The sequence below is a fragment of the Pleurodeles waltl genome, chromosome 12 (genome assembly GCF_031143425.1).
Source record: "Pleurodeles waltl isolate 20211129_DDA chromosome 12, aPleWal1.hap1.20221129, whole genome shotgun sequence".
NCBI lineage: Eukaryota > Metazoa > Chordata > Amphibia > Caudata > Salamandridae > Pleurodeles > Pleurodeles waltl.
Window position 1 is genome coordinate 699,282,393 of NC_090451.1, and position 22,878 is coordinate 699,305,270.

General features: G+C 47.9%; 1 protein-coding gene across 1 annotated transcript in view; it reads left to right on the top strand.

The window, feature by feature from the left end:
* TFR2 (transferrin receptor 2) overlaps positions 1-22,878 on the top strand; it is a 126,184-nt gene that overhangs the window by 75,601 nt on the left and 27,705 nt on the right. The window contains exons 12-15 of the mRNA XM_069215628.1: positions 13,726-13,808; positions 14,532-14,595; positions 17,311-17,378; positions 18,561-18,637. Coding sequence (XP_069071729.1) covers positions 13,726-13,808; positions 14,532-14,595; positions 17,311-17,378; positions 18,561-18,637 — 292 coding nt within the window. The remainder of the gene's footprint in view (positions 1-13,725; positions 13,809-14,531; positions 14,596-17,310; positions 17,379-18,560; positions 18,638-22,878) is intronic.

Here is a 22,878-nt window from a genome sequence, read left to right on the forward strand (position 1 = left end):
AGGAAACCCAGTGGTATGTTCAGAGAGTGTGGGGAGCAAATTCGCACCTTTCAGAGACTTCTTGTCCTGCAGCGCTGCATAACTCTGAAGTCAGAGGTGTCATTGGCTCCAACTCTCTGGAGTCGAAGAAGAACCCAAAGCCAGTGCTGTGGGATCAGGGGTTGCTAGGGGCACCTCTCTGCCCGGCTGCAATCTAACGGCCACCCATTGAGTGAACCACTGTAATTGAGCTGACAAGTAATAGGTCTCAAAGTCAGGAGCCACTAGGCCCTCCGTAGTCATCGGTTGCTGTAGGGTGGTTAAGGGCACTCTCGTGCCACCTGTGCCCCCAAAGGATACCCATGACAAGCTTGTCAAGGTCTTCAAGGTGTGACTGGAGTATCCAGATCGTGAGCATCGTGAAGTAATATATTAGCTGGGGAAGTGCCTCCATCTTCAGTAATGTCACCTTGCCTGCCACGGAAAGCAGCAGTGTTCCCCAAATGGTAGCACTGGCGCGAGGGTCCTGATCGCTCTCCCCACATTTCCTTCAAGCAAGTCCATTGAGTGGTGTTATACTTGGAATCCTAGGCAGCGGAGGGAGCATGGCCCCCACCTCCTCTGCAGGGTGTCTAGGCTGCTACGTATGGAACAAACAGCATTTGCACCAGTTGATGCGTAGGCCGAAGAGGGATCCGAAGCATTCTGACAGCATGCGGGTGTCCCTCAGTTTGCCTTGGTCAATGCAAAGAAAAAGGAGTAGTTCATCGGCATACAGTGCGAGGGCGAATAGCAGGGGGTAGAAGAGGCACCCCTGCCTAGTGCCTCTCACCACGTTATAGCTTTCTGATATTCTCAGCCCAGTATGGGCCCTAGCACAAAGTAATCAAGTCCAGTTGATGAATTCCCCACCCAACCCCAGTCGCACTATGACACGATAGAGGAAAGGCCATGCTAGATTTTCAAATGCTTTTTCTATGTCTACCGCTATTATAACAACCCTAGTTTTGTCATATGTATTATCATCAAGAATTCTGCACAGGTGACGAATTTTATAAGCCGCGTTGTGCCCTGGTATGAAGCCCGCTTGGTTTTTATGTATAAGAGTGGGCGTGTAGGGCAGTAGGTGTGTAGCCAAAATTCTACTCAAGATTGTATAGTCCGTGTTTAACGTGGATAATGGTCTGTATACCCGTTTATTATTTGTTTCTTTCCTGAGTTTCAGCAGAGGCACTATTAATGCTTTGCAGGTACACTACTGTAGAAGCCCCGTAGTCCTGGCAGTATTTAACATAGCAACCAATTTACAAGCTAAAAACGTGGTGTAAGTTGCATTAAACTCTATGGGAAGCCCGTCCGTTCCAGGCACTTTGGGCAATGGCTTTAATAGCTTAGACCTCTTGTATAGTAATTTCTCTGCCAAGGGCATCTACAGTTTCCCGGGCAAGGAAGGGTTCTATGTGCTACAATACAGCTGAGCATAACAAGTGTGGAATTCGCCATGAATATCTTCTGAGTCACTAGTATATCGTACTTAGGTACCCAGGGCATTGGGGCACAAGGGGTCCCCCATGGGCTGTAGCATGTATTGGGCCACCCTTCGGAGCCCGTGCAAAATGTATCTGCAGGCCTGCAATTGCAGCCTGCGTGAAAATGTGCATGCACCCTTTCACCACAGGTCACTGCAGAAGATCACTGTAAGTCACCCCAATGGTAGGCCCTCCTAGCCCAGAAGGTAGGCTTCAGACCCTTGTGTGTGAGGGCACCCCTGCTTGAGCAGAGGTACCACTCCAAACTACAGCTCCATTACACTGGATTTCATAAGGGCGGGGAAACCATTTTACCCGTGTACTGAATCACGTCCAGTGTCCATCTACATAACGGTATCTCCGAACCTGGGCATGTTTGGTATTAAACATGTTGGAATCATCCCCAATACTGTTGCCAGTATAGGTTGTATGATTCCATGCACTCTGGGGGCTCCTTAGAGGATCCCCAGTATTGCGCCTACCAGTCTTCTATGGTTTTCCAGGCAGCCCATTCTGCTGCCACCCCTCAGACAGGTTTCTGCCAGCCTACTGCTTGACCAACTCAACCAAGGGAAGGCAGAACAAAGGATTTCCTGTGGAAGAGGGAGGCAACACCCTCTCCCTTGGAAATAGGTGTTACAAGGCTCAGGAGAGGTAGCCTCCACAGGCCACCGGTTTGCTTTTGAAGGGCACATTTGGTGCCCTCCTTGCATAAATTGGTTTGTACCAGCCCGGGGACCCCTGGTCCCTACTCTGGCTCGAAACTGGACAAAGGAAAGAGGAGTGACCACTCCCCTGTCCATCACCAACCCAGGGTGGTGCCCCCAGAGCTCCTCTAGGTGGCCACTCAATCCTGCCATTAAAACTAAGATGTGCAGAGGTCCCTGGGAGCATCTGATTGGTCAGGCCAGGAAGGTGATGTCAGAGAACCCTCTTGATAGGTGGTCACCTTGCAAGGGGACCAAACCCCCTTTTAGGGCCATTTAGGGACTCCCTTGTAGGTGGGTCCCCAGATTCAACATGCAAGACTCCACATGGACTCCTCTGCACTGTTTACTTCTACTTGTGGCCACTGGAACCGCAACTGGACTCTTCAGGAACTGACAAGACTGCAACTCCTAAGACAACCTCAGCTTGCTCCTGCTTCAAGGGATCTTCAGGCTCTGAGTAGCCCAGGCCCCAGCACTTCATCCTGCCAATAATGGTTTCCTCTCTGCTGCTCCAGCGATGTGGGACTCCTCTCCCAGTGTGCTGATTGGGCCTCACAGCGATTTATTGTGCCTGCTGCCAGTGGGTTGCCTTTGGGTGCTACGACTGTTTCTGCTGGCTCTCCCGACTGCTGAGGGTCCCCTCCAAGGGTCGAGTCCCCTGGACCTTGCTGGTCCTCTTCAGAGTTGCAACTCTTCTTTTGCTCCTTCTTTCATTTGCCAAAGCTTGTTGGTTGCTATCCTAGGCCACTGACCATCTGCGACCAGATGACCGATGTAGGATACAATCTGCACCGCTCCAAGGACTTCTCTTCTGCTCCTGGGCTCCACAGCTGGTCTGGTCCTTCCCCTGTCGACCTGGATCTTCATCCCTAGAATGGAGGGTAGTGGCTCCTGCCCCTACTGGACACTCAACTGTGGAATTGACTCTGTCCTCTTTTGCATGTCCCCTTCTTCCAGAATCCACCTTTGGGTTCTTCTAGTCTCATCCTGTTCTTACACAATCCATTTTCTAAGTCCTCTTGTTAGTCCTTTGGAAAACCAGGTACTTCCCTCTGCTCTCTTGGTCGCTAGGTCACTTAAGTACTCAACTATTGGGGTCCCTAGTTCTTCCAGCTTCCCTTTAACAACTCCATATTCTTGGGCGGGAGACTTCACTTCGCACTCCACTATTTTAGTATATGGGTTGGTCCTCCCCTAGGGTCCTAACTTTTTTTTCATTAATTCTCGCCAATGCCTTTTGTTTCTTGTGCCAATTCCTATTTATTACTGTGCGTATATATATATATAGTGCGTACTTACCTCCAGTTGCGGGGACTGCCTATAAGTAATTTAGTGTTGTGTTACTATAATAAAGTACATTTATTTTTGTAATACTGTGTGGTTCTTTGCATATCTCCTAGATAAGTCTTTACTGCTCATCCACAGCTACCTCTGGAGAGCCCTAGCTTCGTAGACACTGCCTACATTCACTATCAGGGGTTGCCTGGACCTGGTATAAGGTGCCAACACCATAGGTGTCCACCACACACCAGGCCAGCTTCCAACAGTAATCACAGTCGTGCATGTGGTGCAGCTGCCAGGTGTCAACCAAACCCCATTCTGTTTGTCAATTTGTGAAGGTTCTAGCAACACGCGATATTTGCGCATCCTGAAGAGGTAGGTGGGAGCGATCTATGTCTGCCAAGCAGTTATAGTCCCCTCCCAGATTTTTAGGTCTAACCAGATAAGGGGCAAGGTCTTGAGACAATTCCGCAAAGAAATGTACCTGATCTACATTGGGACCATATATGCTGATTTTGCAGCCATCCAGGTTCCCTGTGGCGATCACCTAACATCCGTCCCGATCTATTAAGTGGCCGGTGTGCTGGAAGGGAACTCCTGCCCATATCTACCTTAACACCACCCTTGCATATGCCGATGCCGAGTATGACTTATAGTAAGCATGCCTCCTCCACCTCCTATGGAGCACCAGACCCTCTTTAGCAATCAGGTGCGTCTCCTGAAGGATGGCGATCAGCAACCCACATTGTTGCAAGTATGAGTAGACTTTTAGCCATAGAGTACATTCCCCTGACATTCCAAGTGAGAATTTTATATGTCAAAGGGGTCGCCATGAAGGAGTTATGTGATGGGGCCAGGGGCCTCCCTTTGTCATAGGATATCCTATATCTGAACCTATGCCCTTTCGATGCAAGGAGAATGACTAGCTGCTACACAGGCCATACTAATTTTCCCAACTCAGTAAAGTAGAGCAGGAATTTTCCCAACTCCCCCACTCCAGGACAAGTCGTACTGCCCTCCTCATCCAAACATACACAACTCAAGCAGAAAATAAGGGAGTTACCCACTAAGCATCCAAGTGGGAGGTTCTATGGTCAGCGGTCCATGGCCCTCCCAGCCCACCCCAACCCACTGGCAAAATTGAAAGTGAAACTTTGTAACATATAGGTAAATAGTCCTGCAGCCCCCATGTTGGTAACAGGAGTATCACCCCTAAGGAACACAGCAGATAAGGTTAAAGGTAATGGTGCTCCCTCTTATGAGTTCAAGACAGCTGTCCCAATAACAAATCTTAGCGTTTTTTCTTGAAACACTTCATCTGCTGTGCGTGGTGTAATCGCAGGTAACGCGTCTTCTGAGAATTCAGAAATGCTGTCTGCGCTGGAGCAAACTGAGTCCTGGCCCTTCTCTTCCTCCATCAACGTAGGTGTGCCTCTTCTCCTCCACTCATAACTGCGACAGTCGCCACTGCCCTTCTCTGGTCTCTGTGGGCTTCTGCATCTGAGGGGGTGCAGCCTCTACGGGCTTGTCTTCGTCGTGTCTGCCTTTCCTCTTGTGCGCTATTCCCACAGGATGATTCCCAGCTGGGGCCAGCTCGATTCTATGTGTCCAACTAGTCCCATATCTCCTGAGGTGTGGGGAAAAAGTGTGCACCTCCCGGAGTCACTACTCAAAGTCTAGTATTGCATGGCATACTGCAGGACCAGCTGTCGGAGGTGTTTCTTAGCATTTATGAACGTCGCTCACTGCTTTTGTATGGCCTTAGTGAACTCCAGGCAAATCATTATTTTATGGTTGTCCAGGCGAATGTTTCTTTTTGTCCTAGCACAGGCTAGTATATGGTCTCTGTCCTGGTAGTGTAGGAGCATAGCAACTACAGGGCATGGTGGTGCTCCTGGCGGCGGTGCGCAGGCTGGGACTCTGTGGGCCCACTCCAATGTGTAAAAGGGGGATAGGCCTTCTGACTCTACCTCCACTTGCATCCATCTCTTCAGGAAGGTCAGGGTATCTCTCCCCTAAGCATGGTCTCGGAGGTCCACTATTCGGATTTTGTTGCTCCGCGATCTGTTTTTGCTGTCTTCCGCTCGGAACTCCAGGGTTTGTACTTTAGTCTCCATTAGCATTCGTATGTCTCAGGCCGCAGTGACATCCGGGTGGAGCTTTGTCTGGGTGCGTTCCACTATGGTGACTCTCTCAGCCAGTCATCTGTGGACATCTTTTGATATGCTGAGATCCGCTCCCAGCGTATCTATATTTGTTTCAAGAACTTATTGCATGGCTGTTATGGCTTGGAGGATCTCTTGATGAGTGGACGGCAGCACCAGTGTGTCCATCGTAGTTCTTCCTCATGTCGGGGCATCAGCGTCCAGATCTCGTTTTCCCACCACTTTTCTGATTGGCAGTAAGAAACAGCTATCAATTCATAAATGGACTGTTGTGGGGCCTTTCACTGACGAGTGCTCAGTTAAGTTCTGTTGACGGGGGTGGTGGTGAGTTTCATGTGGAAGATTTTAGAGGGCAGCAAAGTCCTCAGTATCAAGACTTTCTCTGCTGCAAGATTCTTCCCCAGGGTCCTTCTTTGCAGGTGCTGGAAGTGCCCGCCAAGCTTTGTTGTAATGCAGGTCTTGCAGCAGGGAGATGTCCGGGGCATCCTTTGGCAGACTGCCCTCTGTGTGCCAGTAGAAGACCACCACTCACAACGTTGTCTGGCTTTGATGCTATCCTGAGTTGGAGGCCCGGGTCCCTAGGATTTACAGGGTGCCCATAGTACCTCCCCCCCTCTGCTTCGTGCTAGGGAGTTAATAGGGAGGTTGTGCAGGGGGTCCTGTCCCAATCTGCTCCTATTGTAGTGGTTCGCTCCATCATTTTGCTACTCCGTACCTCGCCGTTCGCTGTCTGCGCTTACAGTGCAGTAGTCTACGTGGCGTGGGCCAGCTCCATTGTGGTGGTGTGCGTGACATCGATGCTAGGGGGGCTGCAGCGCACATGGTGGGGGGAGGGTGTTGCCGGCCCAGGGTTAATGTCAGGTTGTTTAGGCAAGCTGGGCCTTCCCCTCCTCCGCCATGCAGGGTGCTCTGCAATCCGCCCCTCTCCTCGCCACTGTGCCGTCACTGGTGCTCTGCTCAATGCCTTGAGCCATGTGCTCCCTGAAGAGATCTTCCCTCCTCTCCGGCAACCTGCAGGGGTGCCGCAGGGCACTATGCGGCGACCGTCACCCACTTTTTCCATTCAGCGGTGTTGAGCTGGGGGGGGAGGTGGATCCCCAACAGCTCCTGGGGGCTGCTGAGGACTCTGGATATTGTCGGCGCAGAGGAGTTTTATCTGCTGCCCCTCTCGTGCCTCTGCAGCTGCTGTAGCTGACCCTTAGCTATTCCATGCAGGCCGCTGCTCTGGGGGGGGGCTCAGCGCTGCCAAACAGGTTGCACCCCCCAGTTTCCTATTGATTCCATCTCTCCTCAGCTATTGATGCCGTCAGGGAAGGATTAATCTGTTCGGGGAGATATTAAGGGGTGCATGGGTGTCGATGGGGCTAAAACACCTCCAGGATGGCCATGGATGGGGGATCTTCTGAAAAACATCTCATTGCATTGGCTGCTAGCCATGCCACTGCTTGGAGAATGTTTGGTGCGCTCACTAGTCTTTCTTGTAAAACAACGAGGACACGCTGCACCCCACTACAGCCCTCAGTATTACATCAGGACCTCTAGCCACATGGATTTTTTTCATTTTAAAATGAATCTCACACTTTGATTATTTCCTTTAGCAGTGTAATACTTCTGTCAGGAATTGCCTTTCTGTAGGGAAGTACCTCTTTTGACATGGTCACCCTCTGACTTTATGCCTGTTTCTAGTGCAATTTGGACTGAAAGTGCACTGGGTTCCTGCTAACCAGGTCCCCAGTTCCAGAGAAGAGAGGTCGTCTTGGAAGGTTGGGCCATTATGCCAAACTCCAACACTTCTTTTTCACCCTGTGCTCTGCATTGTGCTCTAGTCTTGACACACACCAGTTCAGGGATACCCAGCATGGCTGCATGGGTCTTGGGCTCTACCTCAGCCCATGCTGAGGCCTCCAGATGATTTCCTAGCAAACACTCTACGGGGATTGCAGAGGAGACTACCACCTGTTTCAGGCCAGTGGCCCCTCCCCATTCTAAAGTTACCATTGCCATGGGATGGACTTCAGTTTCATTGTCAGCATTTGTGAATTTGTCTGTCCAGCCAGATACTGTCCTGGGAAAACCAGTTTGTCTGTCACCATGGTGACATTGGCATCTGTATCCTTTAGGGCTTCTACCTTATTCCCATTTATCAAGAGCTGCTGCCTGTATTTTTGCATGTTAGGCTGCCAGGCGGCTAGTGTGGCTAAATCCGCCCCACCCCTGAGACTAAAGTAGCTTCAGTGTGAACCTTGATTTGCTCTTGGCACACAGTTGATCCCACCTGGAGACTGGCTATTCCAGTGCTATCTGGAGTAGTAGTTGTGGGACTTTTCTTGGGACAGGCCTTGTCTCCAGTTTGAGCCCTTTTTGGGATCAAGGTTTTTACCCTTATACCCATTGTATACATGGTGGACTGTAAAGAGGCTCGGGCCCATCCTCCTTTCCCCAAAACTGCACAGTCATGCTTCCCAATTGGCAAAACTTTTAGCACCCACTTCAAGTCCCTAGTAAATAGTACCCCTGGTACCTAGGGCATGGGGTACTAAGGAGGGTCCCCTCACCAAACACATGACTAGCTGCTGTTTCAACCTGTATGTCTTAGTGCAGACAAAAGTGAAAACACGACATGGCACACAACCTGTGTGCCATGTCCCCTAAAAACTGCATAAAATATATGTAAGTCCCCCCTCTAGCAGGCCTTGCAGCCCTAAGAGAGGGTGCATTATATTACATGTGGGGGCATATCTGCTCGTGCTATATCTTTGTGGATTCTCAGACGTAAGTGACCAGGGAAGCCAATTTAAATGCATGTGCTAGACACTGGTCATTACGAGTTTCCTACATTCTGAATATAGAGGTGTTTTGGATCAAACATCTTGTATTGGTGACCCTAAGCAGATGCCAGTGTTGGATTAATTAATACTTGCACCCTAGAGGTGCCCCCTGTTAAACCTGCCAGCTACTAGTGTATTGACTGACCAGTTCAGCCACCGTAGACACGTTTCTGGCTCTGAAAGGTGAGAGCCAGCGCTCTCAAGGGCCTGAATCAAAAGCCTGCACTGGCCAGAGGTTTCACCCCCCCTCTCCCGGGCAGGATGAATATTCCAGGGCGGAGAGCTTCAAAGGCCTTGCTGCTTTTGTAATAAAACACAGGTCTCTCCAAATGGTGGAGATGATCGTTCCCCCTGTTCTGACCCCACTTTTGGCAGCAGCACAGGTGGGGAAAATAGTTAAATTAGGAGGAATGCCCACTTCATGCCAGTCCACCCGTAAGGTGGACGAACTGAAGTGGACACTACTTTGTACACCCCTTGATCTTGTTTGGAAGGAATTTGGCCACTAGGGTTAGGGTTATGCCCACTTCCCAACTGAAGCGGTCATAAGAAGGGTGTATTGACCCTGAAGGTGGTCAGCCCATTGGCTACCGCCTGGCGGTCCCTGTAACACCCCTAAATTGAGTATTTAGGTGGCACCCCTGAACTCAGATCCTGACTACCTATGGAGAAGAGTTGGCCCGCAGGAGAAGAGGAAGAAGAAGCAGCTGACCCGGTACCAGCCTTTTCTGGCCTACCTGCCAACATCACTGGACTCTGCACAGAAAGACTCATCCTTCAGCTGCAACTTCAAGAAACCCAGGAAGCCTGCCTCCCTGCCTTCTAAAATGACTCGTACTTCCATGAGTAGCCGGCCTGTTTTGTAACAAAGGGCCTCATTATGACTTCGGCGGAGGGGATTACTCCATCCTAAATGTAACGGACATCTCGCCCGCCGAATTACGAGTCAATTATATCCTATGGAACTTGTAATACGGCGGGCGGGATTCAACCGAAGTTGTAATCAGGCCCAAAGTATCTAACAAGGACTCTGCAGCCTGGAAACCCGACACCTGAAGTGACTTCTGCAGCTGGCGACCTCAACCCGGTGAGAAGCTAATCAACGGTGCCAGCAGGGCTCCCTAGCTGTCCTGACACCGAGTCCACCTGAGTGTCACCTCTCCTGGACTCATCCATGCTGCCCGCAGCCCCTACACGCAGGCCCCCCCCCCTCTCCCACAGCCTGGTGGTCAGAGAAAACCAGACACCTACAGCAACCACTGCACCTGTCACCCCGACGCCAACTGAAGGCCACCAGTGCCAACGACATCTGGCAGCTCCCCTGAGCTCAAGTCCACCTTGGTTGACCACCTGCTGTACTCCCGGACGATGCGTGCAGCCTCAACACACAGGACCCCCTGACCGCAAGTACTTCTGGACGATGAAACCTGAGGCCAAAGGACACCCCTGCATCATGTCGCCCCCTGGGCCCCGGAGACAAGGACCAATGGTGCACCTACCTTCCTGGACATCTCAAGTCTTCAACCTACCTGCTTGTCACCCCTGACTGGCTTTCTAGCTAGAGCCTGCAGCCTGTCTTCACGAGGACCAAGCTCCCATAGGAAACCATTGGGCAACCAACGCCTTAGTGCACCTCTGCACCTGGCCGTCCGGTGTGACCTGTTGATGTGGTTCTGATGAGTTAATCCTGTGTTTGTTGAAGTTTGTTTCCCCTACATAGGTTAACATTGAGAACTCTAAAACATGAAGCTGTTGACTATTGAAACTGTAAAGTATATTTCTTGAAAAACGTACTCACCTTTAAACGAAGTTCTTTGGTTCAAAGAATATAAAAAATGAAGTGTAATTTTTCTAAATTGGTCTCATTTATAGACTCTGTGCGCACAACAAATGCTTAGCACTACCATCTGATAAGCCTAACTGCTTGCCCACACTAGCACGAAGCCCCTGCAAACCAACTGGGGATCCACTGGACTCTCTGCACGGTATACTTCTTTTTAGTGCACCCTATGGAGAGCCAGCTTTCTACACTTTACCTCTTCCCTCCAGAGTACAGTTTAGAGCAGGCTTCTCCAGTGAGTAGCTTGTGAGCTATTGGTAGCCCTCCAGCTACCTATAAGTAGCTCTCCAGTGTGTATCCAAGTCTACTAAACTGGAACCTTTTGCTTGATTGAATATGTATATTCAAGGCAATAACTTCCAAAATACATATAAAGCTTATTTTTGAGTGAAATAGTAGCTCATGATGGTTATAATTGAACATAAGTAGTTCTTAATATATGGGAGACTCCTGGTTAAGACTCTTATGCTGCACAAAGTGCTGCGAGGCCACATTAATGTCAATACAGCACTATACAAACCTCTGTCAGCATAACATAACTTCTCTCGATACTACAGGAGTTGTACACTTTTCTGTGTGTGTCTTTCTGGAGAAGAGACTCACAGGAGAGGAAATAATACTGCAAACAGACTCCAGAAGTGGGCACAACAGATGTGACCTATAGAACCAGATGCAAAGTTTTAGATTAGGCCTCTATAACTCTTATCATTAATCTCGGTATGGTCTTCACAACTGTACACAGTATTTGAGATGAGGCCTTCAACACTACACACCATGCTCCAGATGTGACCTCAAGAGCTGGTCACAATACGCTCAATGTGACCACTAGAACCAGACACATTACTGCACGTGTGATCCCTAGAACCGATAACAGTGATACAAATGTGGCTTCAGATCCGGAAAAAATGCTTCAAAAAATGAACTCAAAATACTGGACACAATACTCTGCATTATGCCTTCCCAACAGGACATATTGTTAGTTGTGGTATAGGGAATTGCACAAAATGCTCCAGATATAGCTTCAGGAACATGACACATGATCGGTCATATGGTTTAGATCTACTCACAACATTCAAGAACTGGTCCAGTACATGAACAGCTTCATAATGTGGCCTAGTACTTAAGATACAGCCGTCCTTCAAAACTACACACAGTTCACCAGATGTGGTCTCCTCAGCTAAACATACTACTGCAGATGTGACCTTTAAACCAGGACACAAGATTGCTGATAAAACCTCCAGAACTGGACCTAGTATTCCATAGATTACCTTCAGAACAGGACACAAGATTCCAGGCTTTTCCGCCAGAACAGAAGTCAATAATCCATGAATTATCTGCAGATGTAGACACAATTCTACTGATGTTTCCTCTTGGAATGAGGCTCATACTTCAGATGCCTTCTCCAGAAGCACCCTTCAGTTGCGGCACCCAGCACAGGGTGCAATTTTTCAAGTGAGGCATCCCTGTTGATCTATATAGTTTTTCTATCGGAGTAGTGTCTTGCTAGGAGTTGGTCTTTAGACACCAGGAGCCAGACGTCCAGAATAGTGTTTCAGCTACAGAGCAGGCAGCCTTAGTGTTCATGAGGAGTGATCAGTGCATTTAAAAATGCTGTTCTGATTGCTGACATCTTTGCTTTAGGAAGTGGATTTATGTGACTCTACTGGAGCTGGTCATAATCTTTGAATGATTGATTTCTTCATTCCAGTGAAATCACCGGCTGAATAGTCCGTTGGTCTATTTGTTGTAATGGCAGTAGCTAATTGTTTGTGAGTCCTTTGTAACTGGTGACTTTTATTGAAGGTTAATGGCCACTTGGGAGGAAGTATAGTAGCCTCCCAAGTATTCTTGCGTATTGTTAATTAGATTTTGTGTTTGATAAAGCGTAGATGTTCCTTTGTTTCTTTTACCTTCCTAGTTACTGGAATAGATGACATGATTTTCATTGTTACTCTCATCTAGATTTCAAAGCATTATAGGCAAACTGAAGAGCATGTCTGTGCTGCATAATTCCTGATGTATTGGCCTTATTAGTAAGTCACAAAAGTTGTTTTATTGGTATTTTGGAACGTGGCCTTGGTCCTTTTTCTTTAGACTTCTTGTACTTGGCGAAGTGCACTTTTCACATCTCTATCTTCTCCGCACGGGGTGTATGATGACATTATGGTTCTTTATTGATCGTGGTGTTTTTTAAATTTTCGTTGATAGGATTAATTCCCTGCTGCAAAGCAGTTACTTCAAGGAGCCCATAGTGTGAGTATTTAGCGTTGGTCCCTCTAGAAATCATTTATTTAGTTTAGGGTGCCTTTATACAGTTTTATTCTTGCTTTAGTAGATAAATTGATGTGTGTTCCAAAAATGTTTGTCCTGATGATGACCCTGTGAATAACAAGGGTTGAAACGCCATCTACTCCTGTTTGAACCAATGGACACAGGCATGGATGGTTGGTGTTCTTTGACTTTTCGTAGTGTTTGTATTCTGATCTTCTTTTTTCTCTCTTTGCTTTATTTTTTTGTTTTATACTGTATATTGTTTGTGAAAGTATGTTGATGTAATATGTGGAGCCATTATTTACTGTGTAAAGTTTATTAAATAATCTTCATTTATTCCTGGAACTGTTGTTAATAATAGAACAGTTTTACTAGAGCACCCCTCTTACATATGTATCACCACTCCAGGTGTACCCCAATGCTCCTATTGAATAGCTGCACAGTCTGGTAGTACAAGGAAATCTTTTCTCAAATTCACTGCATGTATATCTGTTCAATCAATCAGTTTTTTTATCAAGCAAATGAGTGTCCCAGTGCGAAGGCCCATTGATCATCTAATCTGGAGGGATTACGGATAAACCAGACCAAACAACCAGGTTGAAAGCTCCCTCATCCTTCTTAGCCCATAGATAGAAGGCAATTCCAGCCCAAGGCAGTGAGAAACCAAAAGGAAGAACCACCCCATTTTTTCCTTTTGATTTTGGGGGCAGCCACAAGCTTAGTGCGTGATGAACGTAGAGTAACTGCTGGAAGATAACATGAGTCATTTGGCCAGAAACCAAGGCGCTGACTGATAGAAGGCTCTGAGAGCCAGCAAGCTCCTTATATTACTGTATGGTCATCTCTCATGTCCTGAAAAACATAATCCACATAGAGTGGAGTCCTATATTTTGAGTGTGCGTGTCAATTTAATTTTCAGAGTGTACGGTACAGAGATGAAGCACAATACCATTTTCATTCTGACAGATGCTTCCTATACAGCCTCTTCCCTTACATGAGTAATAATGAATCTGCTGCCCCTTTACCCACTCCACAGTCACTCCTGCTCACCGGGTGTGCTGTGAAGGAGCTGCTGTCAGTGGTGCATCTCCAGGCTAAGGTTCTCCCCTCTGTATATTGCAGGTTTTCAGCTGAGGAGAAGTGTGCTGTTTGTAAGCTGGGAAGCAGGAGACTTTGGAAGCGTCGGAGCCACGGAATGGCTGGAGGTAGGCACGTCTGCTTTTTCCCCCCAAGATAGACCCCTCGCTCATAACCAGGGAATGTCTGGTGGTAGGCCCATTTGTCCCAGCAGAATAGCTGGAAGTGATGTCTTCCCTGTTTAGAGGGTATCCAATCCTTTTGTCTCTATGAAATGGAAGGAATCTGGTGGCCACCTCTGTTTATAAGGTAGCCTTCACCCTCATGGTCAGAAGACACACTGCCTTCTCATTTCATGCAGTGGCTGAAATCAAGCAGCCCACACTCACAGCCACAAGTAATGACTTGAAATAGGCAGAACTGCCTACTCAGAAGGTGGTTCACACTCCTAGCCCCGTAGGTGGTCTGCAGTGCCATTTCTATTTTTCATCTCTTTCCCATCATCTTTGTGACTTCCCTTTCTCCCATCATTTTTACATTGCTTTCATTTGTATGCCCTCTGTTGCCTGTCTGTCCTTGCTTAATTCTCCTTTAGCACACTTTCCACATCACCATGTCATTTTTTTTCCTTTACCTTTTTAATGTATTTGTTTTATTTCATTCTATTTCTATTCCTCCGTCTCAGATCCTCGTGAGCGTCTTTTTTCAACCGCCCCTAACAACTCCCTAAAACAAGAGCCCCGCCACAAAGTAAATACTCACATACAGCTGAAAGACCGGACACCCGCAGCTGACTCTAGCACACCCTTTTCTTGAAATAATTTAATTCCTGTGTATTTATTTATTTTCAGGGGTACATGAGCATGCTTCACCTGAAGGCAGCAGCCTACATAAGCCTGGACAATGCTGTCTTGGGTAAGTGGTGTGTGTGGCTTGACTTTCGTCTGAAAGGGTGGGGCAGTACTTGTTCCCCAAAAACATTCCTGGTATTAATGAATAAGTTACTTACGTTTGGTAATGCCTTATCTGGTAGATATAATATAGTTGCAGATTCCTTACCTTAGAAGTTCCCTCAGGTGTCCGTCTGGATCCGAAATTTTTCACAAGCAGTACCCCTGCATGCCATCAGGTGGCATCGATCGGCTCTGCATCATGCGCGCCAGATATGATGATGTGGGAACTATACAGACACCACTCCGGTGTGCTGATGTCAGTTACTTTTTACAGCTTTCCATGACAGAACCACCAAGCCATGAAGTACACTGACCACTGGTGCGTCAAAATGCACCAGTGGTCAGTGTACTTCCTGAAAGGGAAGTCCCGGTCCCTAAAAATTAGTTTTGCATAGAGGGGAGTATGTGTGGGTTGGTCAGGAATCTGCAACTAGAATAAGTCTCTACTAGATAAGGCAAGTAACTTGTTCATCTGATAGACTTCTAGTTCCAGATTCCTCACACCTTAGAATAGATACCCAAGCAATACCATCCTCGGAAGAGGGTCCGCAAACCAAGATCATACTAAGAAGCTCTGCAGAACTGAACAGGCAAAGTACCAGTCCCTTGGGACCTGACTGTCCAGACAGTAGTGTTTGAGGAACGTGTGCGGGGATGCCCACATTGCTGCCTGACAGATGTTCAGGACTGGAACTCTGCATGCTAACGCAGTGGTTGCAACTGTTGCTTCTGTAGAGTGAGAGCGCACACCCTTCAGGGGTTGCTTTTTTGGCAATTCGTAGCACATTTTATTGCAGAGAACGACCCATCTAGAGATGGTCTTCTTCAGCACCACCCGACCTTTCTTTGCATCCACAAATCCAACAAAGAGTTGATCATCCACCTGGAACTTTTTAGTACGATCAGGGTAGAACACCAATACTCTTTTTGGGTCCCGACAGTGGAATTACTCCTCTTCCTTAGAAGGAAATGGGGGGGGGGGGGGCGGGGTGCGTAACCACTTTCAGGAAATAGGAGGCCCATGTGCAAAGCACCAGTTTGCCAAGATAGATTTTGAGGTAATGTGGATAGACAACAAAGCCTGCAGGTCACTCGCCCTGTGGGCGGTGGTAATGGCCACAAGGAAGACTGCCTGGAGTGTTAAAAGCCTGAGAGGACAATTATGAAGTGGCTCAAACAGATGTTAGAACTAACTTCATATCCCATTAGGGCGTGTTAAAGGGCGAGGGAGGAAACATGTGGGTAAGGCCCTTAAGTAACGTGCTATCGGAGACTTAAACAAAGAGGGTTGATCTGGTAGTCTCAGGAATGCAGAGATAGAAGACAAATAATATTTGAAGGTGTCCAAAGAGGAATCCTGCAGGGTCAAAGAAAGTATAAACAAGAAAAACTCAGAGGGGCAGAAAGGGGTGTCGGAAAGAAGCACCTTTCTGACATAGTTACCCCCACTTTTTGACTGATGTAGGTATGTTTAGACTGTAGTACGCTGGGATCGTGCTAACCAGGAGCCCAGTGTCAGTGTTCTCTCCCCTAAATTTAGTTGGTAAGAAACGTTTACACCTCACAATTGTGATATTTCTATGCACCTTCTACTGTTGTGAAGTGGTGGGCAGAACGTGCCTATTGCAGTGAGCACGCACCTTTGACAATACTCAATAAACTACTATTTGGTAGTGGTAGTAGAGGACCAAAATTATGTTACAAGTTTGACTAAATTATATGGCATGAAAAGTCAAATTGTGCAACACAATGCGTCAAATTCTGGATGTGTTATTTCTCAATATTGTCATTTTAACAGTCAATACTACTGTCTGGGCAAAACTTCCATCTCGTTTGCATCACTTAAACAACCAACTACAGCAATGAGCAACAGAAAGTTGTGCATTTATTCTGCGCGGTGGGGACGCCTCTGTCTGTCACTAGACGTGGCTATTCTTTAAATTGAATTATGCAAATGCAGCAAGTTCAGTAAATGTCTGGAACCCACGCTTCCCCAAAGGTTTGCTGCAATCCTCAGTATATGACCAGTCTTACTGGTGCTGCACATTTTATTTCAGTGGTAGTATTGTGTGTGTGTGATGTCAGGCATGGAATATTCAACGCTGCCTGTCAGATTGTACATGTGCATTGTTTGTGGTTCTGCTGAGACAGAGGGTAGACATGAATTCCCTGGCTGCCATTTTGGTTTACATGGAACCAAGGCATGTTCCTTGCTCATACGGATAGGTACGCAAGCCTGGGTTTTTGACTTGGCCATGTTTGATCCTCATTTTTGGGCAGTGTCGATTTCATGATATAAGAAAACAAATTCTTGGAGGAACTTCTCGTGGTGTTTGACCTATTAGAGGCAGCTCACCAGATCCCTTTGGTAGGAAGATGTCACAACTCTAACTGGTTGGAAATGTGTTTATCTCTTGGAGGCTGCCACACAATTAGATAAAGGTGTTCCAGGGTCTTTCAGTGCCAGCAAAACTTTCATGGCAGCCTGGCATGCAGGCCTAGATCCATTAGAGCCCATTGTTAGAGGGACACCTGACTGTAGTGCACTCAGAGGCAGGGCACTAGTACACTTCAGACACAGGGGGGGCGGGAAATGACCCACTGTGGGATAATCACACAGACTGTCAAATGGAACCCTCTGGCTCGAGGGCCTCACCTCCTCTCTTGTATGTTTCAGGAGATGAGAAGTTTCAGGCCAAGGCAAGCCCTCTCTTCAAAAGCCTAATTAAGGAAATCATCACAAAGGTAAGATGTGGCCAATGCTGCAACTAAACCACTCACATATTTTTGACAAGGGTGTTCTGTGGTGAAGAGAAAAGCACAGAGTTAGTTGCTGGGCTAAGGGAGTGAGACACAGAAATAAACTCTTAAAGCGACTCTGAGAACATGGAATGAGATGTGTGCTTAGCATCAGCAATTCAGACACTGGTACCTTCATTTTGACTTTGGTGGACCGAAACGCCCATCCACCAAAGCTGTGCCCTCAGAAAACCGCTAGTGCGGTGAACTGACCATAAGGGCTATTAGGAGTTTCCCGCTGGGTCAGCGGGTAAAAACAGAGTTTCCACCCACCCGCCCAGCAGGAAACAGCCCACAACATTTATGTCAGCTCATAATAGAACCGGTGGTAATGTTGTGGGGCGTCGGGTGCAGGAGCTCCCGTCGTGCTTTTCTGAAAAGCACATCAAGGCTGGCCATGGGTGCCCCTGCACCCCCGATGCCCCGTCTATGCCAGCTTTTACATGGCGGTGCAACTGCCATGTAAAAGCTGGCGGAGAGGGTTCTTGTAAATCCTCAGGGCAGCGCTGCTTGCAGTGCTGCCCTGGTCGATTGAGACTGCTGGCACTACCAGGTTGTCGGCTGGTGAAAAAGTGGCGGTGCCTGCGGTTCGACTGCGGCTCTTTCACCACGGTCATAATGTGAAGGTGAGACTACCGTATTGATCGCGGTCCCACCGCCACGCAAGTCTGGCGGTCCTAGGATGGCAGACTCGTAATGAGGGGCTGGGCATAAGTCATTGAGAAGAAAGTCACGGAAACACAAGTGATTAGCATAAAAGACTCATACACAGATAGTGAAACGTGGGTGAATCGCCTAAAAGGGAAGCTCGCCTCAGGGAGTAAGATACATAGCCTGAGAGATACCATCAGGGAAGAAAAGCCTAAAAGAGGGGGGAGGTGCAAAAAGGTGGAGATAAATAGGGGTTGGAAAAGGCAGCACCCTCTCAACTCCTGCCTCATCTGTGGACTTCCTAGTTAGGTTCCTTGGGTCTAAACACAAAGATGGATTATAAAACTAGTGGAATGACAGACTCACTGACACAACCTGTGATCTTGAGCGCAACCGTATGCTTGTAGGAGCGGACCAGCTAGTAAATGAGGGTCTCACAATTAAGAAGGCTGCTTCACTTTTTTTTTGTGCCCACAGGTGGACAGTCCGAAGAGAAGTGACCAGAGCATCTATGACTTTGTGGTACCTGAGGGCGAGGACTGGGAGATCCATGTGTAAGCGGCCACTGCCACACCGCCCGGGTTCTGAGGGGTGGTGAATGCTTCGCAGGCAGAATGCAACCATTGTGCAGGAAAAATACTCTTGTTTCCAATACTAACCCCTACTCTGGATTAATATGCCCCATCGCTATCATTAATGTTACCACAGTCATACATTGATTTCACTAACTGTTCTATATTAATTGTGCTTCACTGTTTCCATAAATGCCTCCTCTCCCACATGAGCAGTGCTTTTCTGTTAAAAATAGTATTCCTCTATTACCATTAAACCCTCTATCTTGTCATGCTTTAATAGTGGTCCACTATTGACATTAATGTCCCTTTGGAAACAGTACAAAGCAGTTTACACTAGTGTAACTGGTTCTATTTCACCAGTGCTTTATATACTGTAGTAAAAGTGCTTTATAGTTGTACCCTCTCACCATTACTACCTCTTGTTTTATGTTAACGGTGCACCTTTGTTACCACTAATACCACTTGTTACTGGTGCCACTTTCTTATGGCTGTGCTACTTCTATATTATCTCCTCGTCACAATCAGTACTCTTTGAACACGTGCTCTTCTAGCCAGAAATATCACCAAGTAGAAAATACTCAATTTCCCATTCCTCCTGTGACGCGACTTGATTTAAATAGTGCACTCGAGTATTTTGCGTCCTGTTTTGCATTTTCTGCTCCAGGTAAGTACACATTTGATTTCCTCTGTTAATTCATGATGGGTTGCTGTAACAGCCATAAGCTGTTGGCAAGAGTTTCTGTGGAGCCGATCGCATGTCAGCACCTGTCTAGGAAATCAGAGCTTTCCTGAGCAAAGGCATCCTTGACAGTCTGTGAGGACCTGTTACATGATCAGCAGTTTTTTTTCCTTAGTTTAATTCTGCTTACTGATACGTTTGGAGATAGACTTTGTTCATCCTTAACCCTTTTGCAGACGGATGTAAGCATATTCCATATATATCAATATTATACACCTACTGTTTTGCTCCATCTTTTTGGAAATAATAAAATATTCATGTCCAGCAGACCAAGCTGATCTGGAACTATTTACTGACCTTTAAAAGACTCTGCACATTCGGAAAGAAAATTGAGCACATCTTTCCACTCTGATTCCCCATTGAAGGCACCAACCCACCCATCTCTTCCATGCAGAAGAATATTGTCACCAGCCGCCTGGACTACGGGAACACTCTGTACGCCGGCATCACCACCAAGCTGCAGAGGAAACTTCAACGGATCCAGAACGCCGCAGCACGACTCATCCTGGACATACCTCGCCACCACCACATCTCCGGACACCTGAGAAAACTCCACTGGCTCCCGGTCAACAAGAGGATCACCTTCAGACTCCTCACCCACGCACACAAAGCCCTCTACAACCTCGGACCCAAACTCATCAACTCCCGCGTCTCCTTCTACACCCCTCCGCGCACTCTGCGCTCCACCGGTCAGGCCTTGGCAGCCGTTCCCCGCATCCGCAAAACCACCGCCGGAGGAAAATCCTTCTCTTTTCTGGCAGCGAAGACCTGGAACTCCCTGCCCAGTCACCTTCGCGCCATACCCGAACACCTCCCCTTCAGAAGGCAGCTCAAGACCTGGCTCTTCGAGCACTGACCCCCTCCCCCCCCAGCGCCTTGAGACCCTTATGGGTGAGTAGCGCGCTTTATAAATGTGATTGATTGATTGATTGTTTGTGGATGGAAGGAACCCAAGCTTGTTGTATAAATGAGGCTGCTGCTGTTGAAATGCCTTCGACCTGACCATGTCTCCTGATATTTTCCAAGCCATGAGAACTAGCTAGCCTTGGAGAAGAAGAGGATGGGGAGAACCCACCAGGTCCAAGAGAAGATGTGGTAACACCGGACGGAGAATGGGAAGAGAAATCGACATATCCGGAAGAGCCAGAAACCAAGCTTCTGTCTTCCATAATTGTGTTATCAAGATTAATGATGCTGATTTTGCCCAACCTGAGCAGTGACCCTCAAAATCATGGCAAAAGGAGGGGACACAGAATTCAAGTGGTCTGACCAATCCTGGAGAAACGCATCTGTGGCAAGGGCCTTTGGATCCGGTCTCCAACTGTAAAAATATTTCAGTTGAGTGTTCAGACGAGATGCAGAGAGATCTACCTGGCACTGCCCCATAGAACAAAATGCTTTATGGAAAATTTGCAGATGGATTTTCCAGTTGTTGTGATCCACCAGAAACCTGGAATTTCAGTCCGCAACTTTGTTGTCCTTGCCAGTTTTTCAAAGTTGACCTGACTGTCCAGGCAGAAGCGTTTTGTGAATATGTGCAGTGATGCCCATGTTGCTGCCTGGGAGATGTCCAGGACTGGAACTCCATGTGCTAACACAGTAGTTCCAGCTGTTGCTCTGGTAGAATGAGCACATAAACCCTCCAGGGGTTGCTTTTTAGCCAATGCGTAGGACATTTTAATGGAGAGAACAACCTATCTAGAGATGGTTCTCTTCTGCACTGTCCAACCTTTCTTCGCACCCACATACCAACAAAGAGTTGATCATCCACCTGGAACTCTTTGGTACGATCAAGGTAGAAGCCAACGTTCTTCTTCGATCCAGGCGATGGAGCCTCTGTTGTTCCTTAGAAGGATGATGGGGTGAGTAAAAAGTAGGCAAGTTGATGGATTGGCCTACATCACAGGGTGTGACCACTTTTGGTAAAAAAAAAAAAAAGGAAGCCCTGGTGCGAAGCATCACTTTGTCATGATGGATGGAAAGGTAGGGTGGCATAGATGACAATACGTACAGCTCACTCACCCTGCGGGCAAATGTAATGGCCGCAAGGAAGGCTGTTTTTAACCTCAGAGGACTGAGTGGACAATTGTGGTGAGGCTCAAAAGGAGCTCACATTAAGAAAGTAAGAACCAGTTTCAGATCCCATTGGGGCATTATGAATGGTGATGGAGGAAACATATCCGTAAGACCCTTAAGGAATTTACTGATGATAGGAGATTTAAACAAAGAGGCTTGGTTAGGTAATCTCTGAAAAACAGAGGCAGCAGACATAGGCCCTAATTATGTTCTTGGCAGTAAAAACCGCCTACTGCCGCGGTGACGGCTGCCAAAAGACCATGACCGCGGCTACCATCCGTCTGCCAGATTATGACCACAGCCGGACTTCCACCACAAGAAGGGCGGAAATCCAGCAGTGATCATAATGGCGGATGGTGGTAAGGTGGCACTGCTACCACCAGCACCGCCACGCCGGTAAACTGCCGCCGGCCGTATCATGACCTGTGATACGGCCTGGCAGTGTTCTGCTGGCGGGCATTGCTGGAGGTAGCAGCGCCCCTTCCCGTTCCCGGCCAGAAGACCACCTGAAAGAAGGTAAGTTGGGCTTCTGACAGGGGAGAGGGGGGTGTTGTGTGTGTTTGTGTGTGAGGTTGTGTGCATGGATCTGTGAGTGTGTGCGTGAAGGCATCTGTGTGTGTGGTGTAGTTTGCGTGGGTGTATGAATGTGTATACGAATGGTAATGTGAGTGCGTGTCTGCATGCCAGTGTGAATGTGTGTACGAATGTGTGCGAGCATGACTGGATGTACGCGTGTATGAATGCATGTATGCCAGTGTGAGTGGGTGTGTGTGTGGTGCGTGTCTGCTAGTGTGTACGTGTAGAAGGGGGGAGCGTGGATGGAGGTGGGCATCTGGGGAGTGTTGGGGGGAGGTGCCTACCAGTGACAGAGAAGGAATTCCATGTCACCGGTAGAGCCTACCGCCATGGTTTTCGTGGCGTTGATAACACCGCCAAAACCATGGTGCTAGGCTGGCTCAAAATGCCGCCAGTGGTACTTTAGCGCCGGCCAGGCTGGAGATTGATATCTCCGGCCCGGCAGCTGCTACCCCCATGGCAGTCTGAGTGGAGAAGTGCAGCCAACCCGCCATTCTCATAATGTGCGGTATGCACGGCCACCTTGTTGGCGGTACTGCTGCCACATTACCACTCAACGCCGGGGTCATAATGACCCCCCTAATCATTGAGAGTGCCCAAAGCAGAGCCCTGCTGGGTCACAAAAATAGGAACAAAAGGATCTCAGAAAGAGGGGCAGAGAGGGGGCCAACAGACCTGGCTGTGTACCATGACAAAAATTTGTTCTGTCATACTAATCTTGAGGGGCATTTACCAGTTCAGTGGAGGGAAGCATGGCTGGCGAGACAACTTTACAGACTTTAAGCGGAAGGTGAAAAGCTGACAACTGCCACCGCTCAATCACCACGCA